The sequence below is a fragment of the Ochotona curzoniae genome, unplaced genomic scaffold (assembly GCF_017591425.1).
Source record: "Ochotona curzoniae isolate NIBS_2020 unplaced genomic scaffold, NIBS_Ocur_1.0 contig_46, whole genome shotgun sequence".
Lineage (NCBI taxonomy): Eukaryota > Metazoa > Chordata > Mammalia > Lagomorpha > Ochotonidae > Ochotona > Ochotona curzoniae.
This window is the reverse complement of record NW_024466340.1, coordinates 9,477,078-9,495,217: the sequence shown is the minus strand read 5'-3', so window position 1 is coordinate 9,495,217 and position 18,140 is coordinate 9,477,078. Positions and strand designations below refer to the sequence as shown.

General features: G+C 48.9%; 2 protein-coding genes across 3 annotated transcripts in view; one reads left to right on the top strand and one right to left on the bottom strand.

Moving 5' to 3' along the window:
• Positions 1 to 1,694: 1,694 nt before the first annotated feature.
• Positions 1,695 to 14,130, bottom strand: PXMP2 (peroxisomal membrane protein 2). The gene is made up of 5 exons (XM_040987177.1): positions 14,009 to 14,130; positions 12,759 to 12,869; positions 9,809 to 9,971; positions 3,647 to 3,766; positions 1,695 to 2,007 (listed from the first exon to the last, which is right to left on the bottom strand). The coding sequence occupies exons 1-5, from the start codon at positions 14,128 to 14,130 to the stop codon at positions 1,939 to 1,941; spliced, it is 585 nt and encodes a 194-aa protein (XP_040843111.1). The 3' UTR covers positions 1,695 to 1,938.
• A 464-nt stretch (positions 14,131 to 14,594) lies between these two features.
• POLE (DNA polymerase epsilon, catalytic subunit) overlaps positions 14,595 to 18,140 on the top strand; it is a 54,149-nt gene continuing 50,603 nt past the window's right edge. For both annotated transcript variants that reach the window (XM_040987175.1, XM_040987176.1), the window contains exon 1: positions 14,595 to 14,656. In XM_040987175.1, coding sequence (XP_040843109.1) covers positions 14,595 to 14,656 — 62 coding nt within the window. The remainder of the gene's footprint in view (positions 14,657 to 18,140) is intronic.

Here is an 18,140-nt window from a genome sequence, read left to right as displayed (position 1 = left end):
CGGATCTCCCACGTGGGTGCAGGTTCCCAAAGCTTTGGGTCGTCCTCGACTGCTTTCCCGGGCCACAGGCAGGGAGCTGGAAGGGAAGCAGGGCTGCCGGGATTAGAACCAGCGCCCATATGGGATCCCGGGCGTTCAAGGCGAGGACCTTAACCACTTGTGCCACGGCGCCGGGCCCGGTTCATTTTTTTTAAAATTAATTTTGAGGGTCCGGCACGGTAGTCTAGCAGCTAAAATTCTTGCCTTGCACACACTAGGATCCCATATGGGCACTGGTTCTAATCCCAGCAGCTCCATGTCCCTTCCAGTTCTCTGCCTGTGGCCTGGAAAAGCCGTCTAGGACGACCCAAAGCCTCAAGACCCTGTACCCGTGTGGGAGACCTGAAAGAGGCTCCTGGCTCCTGGCTTCAGATTGGTTCAGCTCTGGCCGTTGCTGCCACTTGGGGAGTGAACCATCGGACAGATTTTCCTCTCTGTCTCTCTCCTATCCTTTGCTGCAGGCTGGTTGGGGTTGACTCTTCCACCGAGTCCTGTCAGCAAAGCAGCACAGCTGAGCTCCACAGCCTCACACCCTGAGAGTCCACCTTGATTTCCTGGGGACCTGCAGCTGTGAGGAACCACCTGATTCAGCCCAAGAGGACGTAAATCCGTGTCAGAAATCTATTACCTGTGCAAATCGCATGTCTCACTGCATGAGGGAGGTGTTGGCCAGGCTGCCCGCCAGAGTTCGGCAGTGCTCCTGCGTCCCCTGGGTGCTCCCCTCCTGTCCCGGGGCATCTGGGGAAGGTGCTCTGATCTTAGCAGTCCGTGCTAATGGCTGAACTCCCCGAAATTCCAGGACAACCTCTATCTCAAGACTCTTAATTACATCCACAAAAATCCCCTTTCCACCAGGGAAGCTAAAATTGTCAGGTAATGGGGTTTGGGTGGTAGACACCCCGTGCCCGTCCTATCATGCTTGCAGCTCAGGGTGGCTGCCCTCAAGTCCCATCACCCCCTCCACCAAGGTGTCTCTCCCTCAGCCTGCTTCCTCCTCACTGTCCTCATGTGTCCCGGCAGTCTGTGGCAAGCTCAGACCCTTAAGTGTCACCTGTTTGCAGCATCTGGGACCATACCCTTCCTCCTCCCAGGCTCAGTTCAGTTGCTTCTCCTAAAGATGAACTCCATGGTCTGCTGAGACTGAACTAGTGCTCATGGGGGATGTTAGCAATGCAGGCAGCAGCCTGAACTGCTGTGCCACAGTGCTGGCCCTTGATTACATTCTGACTGAACCTTAAAAGAGAAGGAGAGAAAGGTCTTCAGCTAGCTGGGGGATGCTGTGTCCTCACTGTGCAGCCATGGAGGGTTTACAAGGGCAGCGACCCATTCATGAACGACTCAATGGCTCAACACCACTGTGTAAGACCCTGCAATGAGAACCCCTACTAGAAGCCTAGAACCAGACCAATAACGGCAGTGGAATGGTGGGTACCACGGGTAAGGGAGATGCGGAGTAAGGAGTCAGTGTTTCACAGGACAGATTTAGTTTGGGCAAATGGAAAAGTCCTAGAAATGTGTGGCGAGTATGGTGACTCCAGTCTATGCCACTGACCTGTGCACTTACATGACCAATGTTACATGTATTTCACAACACATAAACACACACACAAATCTGACTACCTCTTTCTTACAAAACAAAGAATAAATTCTGAGAATTTCTCAGAAGATTTAATTTAATTTAAAGTCATCACCAAAGAAGCTACATTAGTTTATGTGATCCTAATTGTATCCATCACGTTTTGAGTTTGCGATGTCAGCTGCAAGATTCTAACATTGAGAGATTTTTGCTTCATCATCTAAAATTTTATGACATGTTGAATCACATTTAGTCGGATAAAGTCCTGACTGGGTTGGCTCTGTCCCTCTCACAGTGCACACAATATTCTCCCCAGGCCATTGTCACTTCCCCAGAGAGGCCAGGTAGGTGTACCAGAAGAGAGCCACCAGGTTGGCAAAGAGCACCCGGAACTGCCAAAGAGAAGTCAGACAAGCTGGGTAAGTGAGAGCCATGCCCATTTGTCAAGCACCAGTCACCCTGGACAAATCTCATTGTTTTGTCTTACATGTTGAATGGTCATCCACCTACCTGCCCATCTACTGTCTTCCCGGAGTGCACCTGACAGGAGCCCTTCCCTGACCCTCCCCTCTCACCCACAGCCATCCCACTGTGCTGCTGACAGACTTGCCTCCTGCTGTAACTGAGAGCCCTCTGCCACTTCTTAGTATGTATGTATGTCAGTGTGTGTAGACTGGCTATAATGCAGGTATATGGGGATGAGTGTGCTTCACATGTGTCACTGTGTATAGGCATTTTGCAAATACTTGTGTGGTATGTGCAGCTGCTGCAGTACATGTGTATTGCACACACACGTGTGTGGTATGTGCAGCTGCTGCAGTACATGTGTATTGCACACACACGTGTGTGGTATGTGCAGCTGCTGCAGTACATGTGTATTGCACACACACGTGTGTGGTATGTGCAGCTGCTGCAGTACATGTGTATTGCACACACACGTGTGTGGTATGTGCAGCTGCTGCAGTACATGTGTATTGCACACACGTGTGTGGTATGTGTAGCTGCTGCAGTACATGTGTATTGCACACACACGTGTGTGTGGTATGTGCAGCTGCTGTGGTACATGTGTATTGCACACACGTGTGTGGTATGTGCAGCTGCTGCGGTACATGTATGTCTCTGCACCCTGGCCTGCCTTCTTGCTACTCTTTCAAGAGTTAACAGATCTGTATAGAAGAATGGCTCTGGACTGGCAGTGAGAATTCTGTGAGGTTTCCCACAGGGAGGCTCACTTTGTCTTAGCTGTGGGTCACTGCAGTCTGCTTTTCCAGCAGTGGGGGAGGAGCCTGTTGAGCAGAACCCAGCCCAGGGGCTCCACAGGAGAACTGTTGTGTGAGCCCTGTAAGAGGGCAGAGTGGAATCCATGCTCTGCCAACCCTTCTCCCTTACTGTTCATCAGGGTCTGAGCTATGCTGGCCCCCAAACTGCTAAAGTACCCCTGAGTTTGGTGTAAGGACAGCTGGAAATGGTCACGCTTACAGCAAACTGGGCACCAGGGGCAGGACCCACACAAGCTCTGGAACAGATCAAAATTCCAACACTTTTTGTCTGCCTGTCACCAGCTGCCTCCACAGCGACTAACCCTAACCCTAACCCTTTCCGCCCAGAAGTTGCTGAAAGGCTCTCAGACAAGGTCCCCCCTGGCTCTGCCCAGTCCCTGGGAATCCTGAAGGCCACTCAGGAGTGGCTTTGTGGCTGCAGGTGAGACATGACACATGCTCCTGCTGGCTTTTGTCCCACGTATACTACATAACACCTGCAGTTTCAAGTCCACAGGCCAAGAGGGTGCACTTGGCCCAAGGGCTGTTTAATAGAATTTGCTGAACTGGGTACTGTATGACAAATATTTAGGAGACACTTATTGTTATTGATTCATGGTGGCGAGCAAAGCCCAGTTATGGACCAGAAGTCCAAAAGTTGGGATGAAAAAAGGGCTTAGGAAAATTTACAGCATGCTGGGACTAAGAAAAAAAAAAAAAAGGTTGATGGGAAACAAAGTCTGGCAGAGCTTGAGCCCTGGCCCTCACTCACCTGTAGAGGGACATAATTGATGTTAATGAACTGCAAGGGTGTCCACACTTTCCAGTTCATCTGCAGAGCTGGCCAGAAGCTGCTCCTCATCTTGGCCACAAAAGTTGACATGCTCTTCCCCTGCAAAGGAGGGGAGTGTGTGGTGAGTGATACCTCCCTCCATCAGAGCTGTAGTAACAGGCGGGATTTTAGACTGGCATTTGACTTAAGGAGCGTGCAGCCATAGGAGACAACCAGTGCTTGGGAAGTCCACAGCTCATGTGGGGACTGTCTGGAGTGCTAATTAGAGCATGTTTCCCAACAAAGCACACCCTTGAAGGTAGGAAATGATGACTCAAGAACTTGAACTCCTCCCCCCGCAAAAAAATTCAATTCCATCCACCCACATGGGAGACCTGGCTAGGAGCCTTGGCCCCTAACTTCTGTTCAGCCTAGGTTGGCTGTGGTAAGTATTTAAGGAAGTGAATCAGCAGGTCAGAGACATCTTTATAAGCCTTTCAAGTAAGTGGGGGGAAACAATGTGAAACTTTGAGTCTAGATAATGGCCTAAAAAGATGAGAATCAGAATGTGATAAAGTTGCCATCTTCAGGCCAGCACTGTAGTATAGCAGGTGGAGTTGCTGCCTAGGATTCTAGTATTCTGAACGTGCTCTGCCAGTCTGCACAGGAAAACAGCAGCAAATGGTCCAAGTATTTGAAAGTTCACCTCCCACATGGGAGAAAAACATGGCTCCTGGCATGGACTGACACAGTTCTGTCCACTGCAGTCATTTGGGGAGTGAACCCCAGGATAGAAGATCTCTCTTTTCTCTGTAAAACTCCACCTGTAACATAGATAAATGTATCTTAGGTAAAGTTATAATTTCAAAATACTGGGGGTTTCAATAAGTGATAATGAGACAAACTGCTACATAAGTGTGAAAATAAAAACAAAAGTTAAAAAATCAAAACAGAAGTCTATTTGCAATTACAAATAAAACAAAATCACAAGGCTATTAAAGGGAACAACAGAATAGTATCAAGATATACCAGCATTGTGGCATTCTGAGTAAAGACACCATTGGCAACACTGGCATCCCACCTGAGCACCTGGCTGAGGTACTTTCTCCAGGAGCTCCCTGCTGATGCTTTGGCTTGGCCCAGCCATGGCTATTGCTACCAGTCTCTCTCTATGACTTGCCTTGAGGTAAAAAAAATAAACCTTAACAAAATTATTTCAAAGAATACACAAAATGATGTAAGTAGAAGAAAGTACATGAGCTGATTTCCAATACCTTCCCATAAGAAGGTCCATAATGGAGACCCAGCATAATAGCCTACTGGCTGCAGTCCTCGTTTGTACGTGCCAGGATCCCATATGGGTGCCTGGTCACATCCTGGCTGTTCCACTTCTCTTCCAGCTCCCTACTTGAGGCCTGGGAAAGCAGGACAGCCCAAAGCCTTGGGACCCTGCACCTGCATAGGAGACCTAAAAGAAGCTCCTGGCTCTCGGCTTCAGATCAGCTCAGCTCCAGCTGTTGTGGCCACTTGGAAAGTGAACCAGCAGATGGAAGGTCTTTCTGTCTCTCCTTCTCTCAGCCTTTCCAATAAAAATAAATAAATAAATCTTAAAAAGAAAAAAAAAGTCCACAAAGGAAAAGAATATCAGGATTGAATATATGAGTTTTAAAAACTTACCAATGGGAAAAACTTCATTACTATAATTTAAAAATTTAATTTTATATCAATGTTTTAGCTTTACATGAAATTATAAGGTAAGCATCTGAACAAGGCCAAAAATTATTTGAAGTTTGTTTTTGGTAAAGGATTGATAACAGCTTAGAATTGCAGGCTGTCATGATCCTGCAGGGGCCACAAGCAGGGTCGGTCATTTTGGGGACCAATTTTAGAAATTAACCAGAAATTCTTACAGGCTTACACAAAGTCACATATTGTGCAATATACTATCAAAAACACGGGATGCAAGTTCTGTGCCTCTCCTGAATGTTGTTTCCCAATTCTTTCTTTAGATCAGGGAAATTTTCCCTCATTATTTCATTAAATACATTTGTAAACCCAGCTTCTGTTTCTGCACCTTCTGGGACTCCCATAACTCTTATATTTGGCCTTTTAATAGTGTCTTTCAATTCATGAGTATTTTCTTTTTAGCCTGACCCAGCTCTGCTTCTAGCTTTTTGTTTGTTTCCCCATGGTGACAGAAAATATCTTCTAATTTTGAGATTCTTCTGCCTCCTTCATTCTATTTTGGAGACTCTCCGCTGTACTTTTAATTTGTACTGTATTCTTTGTTTCTGACATATCAGTTTTCATTTGATTCATTTCCTGTGTGACATATTCTTTAAATTCTTTGGCTGCTTTACATGCTTCTCATTGTTGATAAGAAGTTTCCTATTTTCTCGATGTCTTCCTCAGTGAATTCTGAGGTTGGCAAAGGGTTTTGCCTCTTTGCAGGGGAGTCTTCAATGGTATCACGGCGAGTACCAGGAATGATTACCCCAGGGAGTACCAGTCTGGGGACCAGGGCGTTGATTACTAGAGTGATGCAGAGCAGTCCAAGATTTGTCCATTGTTCCTATTGAGTGAGAACCAAGCTAGCCTTGAGTAATTTTTATCTCGTCTCCCTAAAACACTATTATGCTTAATATACCTAAAAAAGAAAAATTGCCTTACTTACATTCCTTTTTCCTTTCTCTGCCTCTTCCCTCAATAGTTGCCTTTTAGTGCTGTAACAGTTAAATACTACAGCATAACCAGTAACTCGAACATGAAGTAAAAAGGAATACTGTGAAAGGGGAATACTCTTGTACAGCCAATTCTTTTACTTAAAGTTGGTATTTTCAAACAATAGGGTGGTTTTTTTTTTGATAGTTCAGTATATCTGGTTTCTACATGGAAGACTAAATTCATGCTTGGTGCTAATCGTGGTTTTTGCCAACTAAATCTAAGATATGCAGCATTTTAGGAATTTACATATCAGTGTTTCTATAGTGTTGTTTGTTAATTTTTTAATAAAGTCCTGATCAGTGTGCACCTGCGGTAATATGTGTACTCATTCTCGCACCTACGCTGACAAGATCTTTTGGGAACAGTATTGCTGAAGGAGCCCGTGCGAAGGAGCATGTGTGGAAGGGGCCTGCACACTTCCGGGTCTGGGCGGTGCATGCTCTTCTTTTCTGTGCCAATGTATCAATATAGAGTTGCTCTGTTTTCTTCAACTGTATTTATTGCTGCATTTCTCAGCATAAACTTATCCCATTGTATTTTTTATAAATAAATATTTTTTTTGAACATTCAAAAAAAAATCTTTTTTCTTTTGCTCTTGGTCATTGTACTTCTGGTTATTAGATTCTTCTCCTTGGGGCAAGTTTCTAAGCTCTGTCATAGTAGCATGTTATTTAAGTTCATGGTGTTGTTCACTTGTTTTTCCTTCCTGTTTTGTGGCTTTTCATTTAAGGGGATGTATAGTAACTGTGTAATGGAGACTATCATATCCAGATGTGAGGATACAACGCAGTATGCATCTCTTCTTCCAGACAAAGATGGACTCCCAATGAAACTGTTTACTATATTTTGACAATAGGATGCTGGACTCTCTGTCATTGTCCATGCCCACAATAATGGACATATGACTGTGTATGAAGAACTATACTATAATAATGATATAGGGAACTCAGTGAGGGGGAAGGGGAACTGGGGATGGGATAAGGGAAATACCAGGGCCTATGGAACTGGATCATAAAATGATAACAATAAAAAGTAAACAAACAAAAACACAGGATGCAAAAGCACTGTAGGGTGTCTGTGGAGTGACCCACCATATCATTTACCTTACATACTTGGGAACATTTGGTATATATGTGCAGGTTTTTTACATTATTTATTTACGTATGTATGTGAAAGGTTGAACACAAGAGAGCGAGAGAAAACTGGGGGAGGAGGGACAAACACAGTGGAGGACAGACAGAGCCAAAGATCTTCCATCCAGTAGTTGATTCCCAGTGGCTACAGGTCTGGGCCAGGCCAAAGCTAGGAGTCCAGACTCGACTCTCTTTCCTACACGAGTGGCAGGGACCCATTCCAGGCACTAGAAGAAGCTGGCAATGAAAGCAACAGCTTAATCTGCAACATGAGATCAGCACGTCCACCATCTTTTTGTTTTTGCTTTTGTATTTTCCCTTTAAATTTTAAAGGAAATATGAAAACACTCATACTTCCTTTTTAAAAAAGATTTATTTATTTTTATTGGAAAAGTGGAACAGATTTATGGAGAAACAGAGATTTTCCTTCCACTGGTTCATTTTCCAAATGGCTGCAATTATCCAAGGCCAGAAGCCAGGAGCTGTTTCTGGGTCTCCCACGCAGGTTCAGGATCCCAAAGCTCTGGGCCATCTTCCAGTTTTCCAAGGCCACAAGCACGGAGCTGGATTGGAAGTGGAGCAGCCAGAACTTGAACCAACATCTGTATGGGACCCTGGTTCTTGCAAGGCAGAGTATTGGATAATCAAGCCATCACAATGGGACACTGGGCTTTCAGACTTCCTTTTTTAAAAGAGTGACAGATTTGCAAGCCAGAATACCAGAAAAAGAGGGAGAAAGAGAAGGAGGAAAAATCCATCTTCTATCCCTGGGCTCCCTCTCCAAATGGCCACAATGGCTGGGCTGGGCCAGGAAAGTTGTAAGACTCCTGGAACTCCATCCAGGTCAAGCCCAGGTACTCAGACCATCTTCTGCGCTTTTCCAGGTAAATCAGTAGGGAGCCAGCAGGATTCGAAGCAGAGCAGCCAGGAGTCAAGGTGGCCCTCTAATGTGGAATGCCAGTATTGCACGTGATGGCTTAATCTGGCCTCACATATTTCTTTAAAATTTTTAAAATTTATTTTCTCCTTTTTTGTTTTTTTCAAAAAGCAGAAAAAAGATAGAGAAGGATCTTCCATTCAATGGTTTACTCCCTCCCAAAGACTTTCACTGATAAGCCAAATTCAAAGTTACCCACATTTCTAAAGTGTGGGACCCTTTGCTTCCTCTGAAATCAGATTTGCTAAGGATTTACAATCCCAATCCTCTCAGGACCACTTGAAACAATAACCAGTTCTCCTTAGGCCACAAAAAGTTACTAGGCTGTTTCAAAATAAAATCCCAGAGAGAAGCATTTACCTTGCTGTAATGATCAGAACAGATTACTTCAGGACTGAACAAGTTTTAGACACTCTCTGGACTGATGAGGGTCTCAGAGCTCACAAGGCAGCAGGCTGCACACAGTTTAAAAAGTGGCCAGGCCTGACAACTACACATGAACGCATGTCCTCGCAGCACAGCTGATTTCCAAATTTACGTTCATAGATCGACCTCTTCAGAGCGCTTACAAAATGGAGGCACTGAGTCTGAAGAGACTTTTACAACATCAGGATGGGTTCTTTTTGTCACACTATAGACCTCCCAGGCCACTAACACATTCTCAGAATCCTGTCTTATAATCTATAAAACGAAATGTACAAAACTACAAAGAAACAGTTACCAAAATATTCAGAAAATAGCTTCATAATAGATTAATATAATGTTTATTAATATCCAAGAGAAGACCTATGGGTAGGCCCAAGTAGAAATGAACAAAAATAGCATTTCAAGGTATCTTAGCAATTGACACCTGCTATCAAAATATTTCTGATTTTCATTGGAGGAAAATTTTTCTGGTCCGGCGCAATAGCGTAGCAGTTAAAGTTCTCTCATTGAATGCACTGGGACTCCATACGGCCACTGATTCTAATCCTGGCAGCCCTGCTTCCCATCCAGTTCCCTGGGAAAGCAAACACAGCCCAAAGCCTTGGGACCCTGCACCCGCGTGGGAGACCCGGAAGAAGCTCCTGGCTCCTGGCTTCAGATTGGCTCAGCTCCAGCTGTTGAGGCCACTTGGGGAGTGAACCACCGGATAGAAGATCTTCCTCCCTGTCTCTCCTCCTCTCTGTATATCTGCCTTTCCAATGAAATAAATAAATCTTTAAAAAAAATAGATACTGTTCACAACACTGTGGTTTGTTTCCTACATGTATAAGGGAAAATGCATAATGTCTGCATGTATGGGAAGTGCCCTCCACATTCTGGCTGGGTTAGGGTTATGACTCCTGTGCTCAGGCAGGGGCTGCCCCAGTGCTGTCTGACACCGACCTCCAAGAAGTTCATGATGAGGAAGAAGGACAACAGAAAGGCTGGGGCGAAGAGCAGGCGGTCCAGGAGCAGCCGCTTCACTCCTGCCAGGTGACTCTCAGGAGGGATCCAGGTGTCCATGAGGAGGTAGAAGAAGTGGCTCACGGGTCCTGTGAAGAAGAACCTGAGGCCCCGTGGAGGGTGTGAGCTGCGCCGAGGGTCCCCGAGGCCCCGTGGAGCAAGTGGGCTGTACCATGGATCTCCGGGCGTGGCCCTCTCTGGGCAGCTTCCCGCTCACATCCCAGGCCCTAACCCTTGCCTCCCTGTGTCCCTCAGCATGGACCCCAAGCTGCTGTTTGACCTCCTAGGAGTTTTCAATGTACTTCTCCAGGCACCCTTCCTTCCCCTCCAACAGAGCAAAGCTATTCCTGGCATGGTGCTCTGCTCCCCAGTGCTTCTCCACCAGTCTTTCTGAGAGTGGCCTGTTCCTTCTCAACACTGCCAGCTCTACGTGACCCTTTCTTGTCACCCTAGGCCACTCCACCTTGTTCCATTCTGCATAGCTCTGTCCATATCTGTCCATTTGGGCATGGAGTGCCCTCTTCAGCACATGGTTGTGTTCACAGTGCCTGATTGTAAAGGGATATCTACTCACCAAAAAAAGATGTAGGGCCCAGCGCAGTAGCCTAGTGGCTAAAGTTCTCACCTTGCATCCACCAGTATCGCACATGGGCACCAGTTCTAATCTCAGTAGCTGCACTTCCCATCCAGCTCCCTGCTTGTGGCCTGGATAAGCAGTCAAGGATGGCCCAAAGCCTTGGGACCCTGCATCTGCATGGTAGACCTGGAAGAGGCTCCTATCAGCTTCAGATCAGTTCAACTCCAGCCATTGTGGCAGCTTGGGGAGGGAATCATTGGACAGAAGATCTTCCTCCCTGTATATCTGACTTGCCAACAAAAATAAAATAAATCTTAAAAAAAAAAAAAGGAAAGAAACAGATGTGCATGTTCCTGGTTTTACAGCTTTTTATCAAACTCTAGAGGGACAGGCAAGATTGGTAAAACTAAGTGATGTCCACTGATTTGTACTGATTGATACTCTAGGTGAGAGAGGACCAGAATGATGGTGTAGCACGCTAATCCTCTTGTCTATGGCGCCAGCACCCCATTTGGGCACCTGTCTAATCCTGGCTACTCTAATTATTTTAAGATTTATTTGCTTTTATTGTATAGCCAGATTTTCATAGAGAAAAGACAGAGAAAGATCTTCCATCTACTGCTTCACTCCTCAAGTGGCCATTAACAGCCAGAGCTGAGCCAATCCAAAGCCAGGAGCCAAGAGCTTCTTCTGGGTCTCCCACGCGGGTGCAGGGTCCTAAGGCCCTGGGCTGTCCTCTTCTGCTTTCCCAGGCCACAGCAAGGATCTGGAGGGAAGTGGGGCTGCAGGAACTAGAATCGGCATCAAATGGGATCCCAGTGCATTCAAGGCGAGGACTTGAGCACTTGAGCCACTAGGTCACCACGCTGGGCTCTGGAAATCTTTTAAATAAGTGGTTCTCAGTTGTGTTTTCCCACCTCGCTGTAGAACATCTACTGGACACATTCACTAGAACGAACGCCTAGGGGAGACTGGGTAGCTAGGTCAGGTCTCCGACGAGAGCCCCTCCAGCGGAATCACTGCTTTCAACACATGACATAGAGACAATGCTGACTCAAAGTGGCATGCTTACAAGAATACAGACAGTGTGTGAACTCTCAGTGTTTGAAAGATTAATTTATGATACTAACAGCCAAAGAGCTCAGGGTAAAGGACTTTGTCAAAGTCAGAAAGTGGCTCAGGAACGGACAACTCCCGGAATACAGTACTATTTTTGTGGATATTTGCATCACGAAAAGAACAGAACTGGCTAGTCATATTCAGCTGATCTTCAGATGTTTTGCAAAACCTTCAGTTTTCAATTTAGGTCAGTAATATGCACTCAGATTTCTGTCTCTCTCAACACAATTAAGACAGCTATTCCTGGGCCCAGCACAATGGCACAGTGGCTAAATTCTTACCTTGCAAGTTCTGGGATTCCATCTGGGAACTAATTTGTGTCCCAGCTGCTCCACTTCCCATCCAGCTCCCTGCTTGTTGGCCTGCGAAAGCAGCAGAGGAGGTCCAAAGCCTTGGGACCCTGCACTCATGTGGGAGACCTGGAAGAGCTCCTTGCTTCTGGTTTCAGACAGGATTGGCTTGGCTCTGGACACTGTGGCCACTTGGGGAGTAAACAAGCAGAGATATTTCTCTCTGAATTTACCTTTCCAGTAAAAATAAACATCTTAAAAATATATATGGCCATTCCTATTGATTCGATTCAACATAAAAACTTTAACAAGGATATATATACCACATAAACTACATAAGGTCTTCTGGCCTGCCCCATAATGATTCACTATTTTAAAAACTATTTTTGCAAATTATATTTTTCCATACACTTGGTCTACTTAACCAGTTACAGGGTAAACCTGCCCCCCCCCTTTTAAAAGATTTATTTATTTTTATTGCAAAGTCAGACATATAGGAAGAGGAGAGACAGAGAGGAAGATCTTCTGTCTGATGATTCACTCCCTAAGTGGACTCAACCGCTGGAGCTAAGCCAATCCAAAGCCAGGAGCCAGAAATTTCTTCCGTGTCTCCCACACAGGTACAGGTGCAGGGTCCCAAGGCTTTGGGCCATCCTCGACTGCTTTCCCAGGCCACAAGCAGCAAGCTGGATGGGAAGTGGGGCTACCGGGATTAGAATCGGCACCAAACAGGATCCTGGTGCATGCAAGGCGAAGCATTGAGGCCCTGAGTTACCATGCCCAGCCCAAACATGCTCCCTCCTACATTTACTCACCCATAAATCGCATATCTGAGAGGCTCATTCCATACACTTGGTCTACTAAATCAGATATGGGGTAAACCTGCCCTCTTGTGATTACTCACCCATAAGCCGCATATCTGAGAGGCCTAGTGACATCCAGATTTTGTGAGTTTTCTCTTTTTCGCTTCTCAATCATCTGGGCCAAGATGTTCCCAAGTGCTGACAAAATGCCACTGTCAACAAAGAGGGAGATCAGAAAGGAAGGGCAACCAGTACTCTCTCTGGTCCTGTGTGCTCTGAGATTATACTAAGGTGGGCATGGATTGAACCTCCTTGCTTTTCAAAAATTATTTATCTTTATTTGAAAGGCAGATTTACAGAGAAGCAGAGACAGAGAGAGGTCTTCCATCCACTGGTTCACTCCCCAAATGGCCACAAGAGAGCTGAGCCAGGATCTGAAGCCAGGAGCCTGCGGCTTCCTCTCAATCTCCCACCACTGCTTTCTCAGACCATAAGCAGAAAACTGGATAGGAAGTGCAACAGCTGGGAGGAGATCTGGCACCCCACATTGAGGCTTACCACACTAAGTCCTGTGTGAGCCTCAGAAGGATCCTTATGCAGGCGTCAATATAAAGTCCTTCTCTCTCTCACCCACACACATTCCACAGGTGGACAACCAATTTCCAGCTGGTGAACTATAAATGTCACTATTGGGGGGCGGGCACTATGGTCTAGCACCATCAGCTGCTGTGACTCCAGCATCCCACAAGGGCACCAGTTCAGATCCAGCTAAAGGCCTGGGAAAGCGCAAACCCACGTGGGAGACGAGGAAGAAGTTCCTACTCCTGAGAGTGGCTCAGCTCCAGCTATCACGGCCCCTTGGGGAGTGAACCAACAGAGGAAATATTTGTCTCTCCTTTCTAACTCGGCCTTTCAAATCACATAAATCTTTTATTCTTGTTGTGCCTTGTTACCTAATTTTGCAAGATGTTTGCTATTCCAGGGGTCAGGAAAGTGTGTGGTATCAAAGGGCAGCAGCAGAGAACAGTTTTGAGTTTGCTGAAACGGCTACAGGAGTGCAGTGACCTCTAACCATGGACACACAAGAGCGCTAGGAAAACGCAGAAAACCAAATGGGATCTGTGAGCTATCCACGCTAGTGTCCCGGTGTGATGCTCTGACACTCCGCGCGGGGCTGCCCGCCTGTCTGGGGCAGCCTCCCACGCGCGCCCGCCGACCCTGGCGCACTCTGCTTCCCCTCCTCGGCCTCTCCAGTGTCCCCTCGGCAGAAGCGCCCACCCTGGCCCTCTCCCCGCTGGGAAAGCCCGCCCCAGAAGGCCCGCGCGGCCCCGCTGCCCGGCCCCGACCCAACCTGGTGGCCGCCTTGGTGAACACCGGGTAGAGCCGCAGGAGCAGCAGGTACGCGGCGAGCGCACGCCGCGGGAGCGCCCCCAGCCCGGCCTCGGTCCGCAGCCTCGACGCCGCCGGTGCCATGGTCGCCACCTCAGGCCCCGCCGCTTGCCGGTCCTGCGGGGCGGAGGGGCGGCCGCGGCCAGGAGCCCTGCGGGGCGGGGCCTCGGGGGCGGGGCCTCGTGAGAGGGCGGGGCGGGGCCTCGTGAGGGGGCGGGGCGGAGGGGCGGCCGCGGCCAGGAGCCCTGCGGGACGGGGCCTCGGGGGCGGGGCCTCGTGAGAGGGCGGGGCGGGGCCTCGGGCGGGGGCGGGGCCTCGGGCGGGGGCGGGGCCTCGGGGCAGGGCGGACCGTCAGGCGATCCCAGCGGGGCGGTGTCCACCAGCCTCCCGACCCACTCCGCCGCACGCCTCTCCGCGCTTCTGCCCCGCCCCTGATGACACGCCTCCCTCCCCCTCTGATTGGAGAGCGCGACGCTTCCGGTCTCTCGCGAGAGCAGGTGGGAGCGCGCCAAATTTCTCCCGGGAAGCTGAGGAGCTCTGGCGGCGCGATGGTGCTGAACAACACCGGGCGGCGGCGCGCCGAGCTGGGCGCGGACGCCGAGGCCAGTCGGTGAGGGCGCGCGGTGCTCCCGGGTCCGTGGTGGGAGGGACGCCTGCCCAGGCGGCCGGTGGTTCTCGTGCCGCCAGGCGGGGCTGCGTCGGGTAGTGGCGGCCGTGCCGTGCGCGTCGGGAGCATGCCGGCTCAGGCCCGGCCGTGGGCCCGATGCTGGCCTCAGGCTGGTTGGGGCGCGGCCGGCTGTGGTGGCCAGGCAGCGCTGCCAGCTGCGCCGGGGGTCCGCGGTGAGGTGGCGATCGCGCCGCCCTCCGAGGGACTGTCCTGACACTGGGCATGCGGGACGCCAGGGCCATGGCTGTGGTCGTGACTGTGACTGCTGTCGCCCGCTTTCAAATGTGGTGTTGTAGCTGGACAGAAAGTGAAATACAGAGCCGGGAGAACGGTTGTGAGAGGAGCAAGGGTGCAGAAGAGCTATGGGGTGTGTTGGTTCCTGTTGTTGCTGTAACAAGTTATTACTTTAAGTAACAGTAGTTGTCACTGTCACAAGTCCTTAGTAGTTTAACAGTATAAATTCACTCTTTGAGGGACCTGGAGCAATGGCTCAGTAGGCTAATCGTCCACATGCAGTGCAGAAATATCAAATGGGCTGCCTGCTTATGGCCTGGAAAAGCAGGGCAGGATGACCCAAAGCCCTGGGACTCTGCAGCTGTGGGAGACCCAGAAGAAGCTCCTGACTCCTGCCTTCAGCTCTCTCAGCTCTGGCTATTGTAGCCATTCAAGGAGTGAACCTGCAGAAAGAAGATATATTTCTCCTTATCTCTAAATTTCATTTGCCTTTCGAATAAAAATAAATAACTCTTCCAAAAAATGTTGGATATTCTTCCATTAGAGTTTTTTCTTTGTTAGTTTGTTTTAAATTTGAAAGGCAGAGTTACAAAGTGAGAAGGAGAGACAGATTCCCTGCAACTGACCCACACTTAAAATGGCTGCAATGGCTGGAACTGGGCTTCTGAGGTTCAGGGTGTCCCACATGACTGCAAGGGCCCAAGGTCCTGGGCAGTTGTCCTCTGCTTTGCGACGAGCATTAACAGGAAGCTGGATCAGAGTGGGGCACTGTTGCAGGTGGCAGCTTTACCCACTCTGCCAGTGTGGACCCCCTGCCCAGCCCCTATTTTCCTAAATGTTGATGTTAGCCCCTTCGCCTGGGCCTCCGTCTCCAGGCTGACCTACTCTTGGTCTTGCATGAGTCTCAGCTTGTGGCAGGTTGCTGCATCGCCCTGGCTCTGAAGCTGCTTGCTTCATCCTGTCAGCATTCACAAACTGTCATCTCCATTCTGGGTTTGGGCATTTTAAAAGAAACATCTTTCTCCTGTCCGGTCAGCAGTAATGGAGCTGACCAGGTATCTCTTCCCTCAGATTGTCACCAGTGGTAACATCTTGCAAAACTTGACACTGGCAAATAAACAGATTGGTACGATCCACTGACGTTATTATCAAGTTACAGATCTTAGTCAGATTATACCTCTTTTACATGCCTCTAATACACATGTATGCATTTAGTTCTGTGGAGCTTTTTTTCTTTTTTTTTAAGATTTTTATTACAAAGTCAGATATACAGAGAAGATCTTCCATCCGATGGTTCACTCCCTAGGTGGCTGCAACTTCTGGAGCTGAGCCAGTCTGAAACCAGGAGCCAAGAGCTTCTTCCAGGTCTCCCACATGGGTGCTGGGTCCCAAGGCCCTGGGCCATCCTCAGCTGCTTTCCCAGGCCACAAGCAGGGAGCTGGATGGGAAGGGGCTGCCGGAATAAAAATCGGCATCAAATGAGACCCCAGTGCATTCAAGGCGAGGACTTTAGCCACTAGGGCACCGTGCCAGGCCTGCCAGGCCCACCAGTCCCATCTCTTACATAAACATGGATGTTGTGGTTAACTCCAACCCTGCCAACCACACACTCAGCCATCACATAAGCCAGTGAGAGCTGCAGCCTAGTTGGAATGACCCTGAGTAACCCACACTAGGCCCACCCCCAACCCTGTTCGTATGCTTGCCAGTATGTGCATCAGACCGGCCCAATCTGTCCCACATCCCATTCAGCTCTTCACATCAATGGGTGTTGAAGCCTAGCTCAGCCTGACCAACCCTACTATCCAGCCCACACTCATGCCAGTGTGTGCCATCTCTTGTCTAGCCAGGCCCTTCCCCAGCCCTGGTTCTCATGCTCACCAGTGGGAGTTACAACCCATCAGAGATGTGCCCATAGTTCCCCTACTCTCAGTGCTGGGTCTTGTACTTTCCAGGTGGTTCTGCAGTTTAACTTTACAGAATTTGTCCCTGATCTCGGCACTTGCCAGCTGATGCTATGGCAGAACCCAACCAGGCTGCATTTAACCCTGGCTCATTAATGAACCAGTGGATATAGTTGGTTAGCCCAACCTGACTCTCCCCCTAACCCAGTTCACATGCAGGCCAATGGATGTTACGTCTCTGCCCATCCTGGTCTGTCCCTGCTCGCAATTCTCAAGCTTGCCAGTGGGAGCAGTGGCCCAGCAGGGGAGACCCCAGCACTCCCACATGCTGGGGTTGCAAAAGCCACACCCCCACCAAATCTCATGTGTGCTGGTGGATGCTGCTGCCCAGTCTGGCATGGCTTACTTCACCTTGACATTTGCTGGCAGGTGCTATAGCCTGATCCAACTCAATCTGTCCCCAGTTCCAGCTCATTGTGGATACTGCAGCCTAACCTGGACTATCCCCAGGCCTGATCTACATACATGCTGGCAGTACTGCACCCTGGCCTGGGCTGCTCCTAGCCTTCTTGCATTCACCCAAAGGGACTGCGTCCTGACAGGAATTCCCCAAGCTCCTCTATCAGGTTTCCTTCCAGTGGCAGAACTGGCACACACTAGTGAGTCCTTGGCCAAGATTGACTTAATCTGCCTCCTGTCCTGGCAGGAATAGTGGACTTACCCAACTGGCCCACACCCATTCTGGCTTTTATTGTTGGATGCTACAGCTCAGCCACACCTGGTCCATGCCCAGATTCAGATCTCATCTGGTTCAGTGGGCACTGAGACCTAGCCCAACCATCCTATATCCTCCCTAGCTCCCACAAACTCCAGTGGGTGCTGGAAGCTAGCCCAGTCTGATGCACCCCAGACCCAGTCCACACCCATGCCGAGGGACACTGCAGTCATGTCTAACCAAGATCACACCATCATTCCAGCTCTCACACTTAAGTATCCTCCACAGAATTTTCCGCCAGACCTGGTTCTCGCATATTGTTATGGCCTAGCTCTAACATGAACTGTTTCCTTTTCCTATACTCACCGGAGGGTACTGTGATCTAGCCATGTCCCTTAGGCCTCCAGCCCTAGCTTTTGTCTGCAGCAGTGGGTGGTGGTCGGCAGTGGTCAATGCTAACTAGCCCAGCTTTGGTTTCCCACTTGGTTGCATGCATCAGTCTGACCCAGAAGGGTCCTCTGGCTTCCCCACTCCAAACCACTCAGTCTCTGCCTCCTCACATACCTGCAAGTAC

Bases quoted from the DNA above. Each gene is read 5' to 3' on its own strand.
- PXMP2 (XM_040987177.1), bottom strand. From the start codon at position 14,130: ATGGCACCGGCGGCGTCGAGGCTGCGGACCGAGGCCGGGCTGGGGGCG. The intron at 12,870-14,008 runs GTTGGGTCGGGG...CTTTGTTGACAG, and splicing joins TTCACCAAGGCGGCCACCAG to TGGCATTTTGTCAGCACTTG. The intron at 3,767-9,808 runs GTCGGTGTCAGA...CCTCCTTTGCAG, and splicing joins TCATCATGAACTTCTTGGAG to GGGAAGAGCATGTCAACTTT.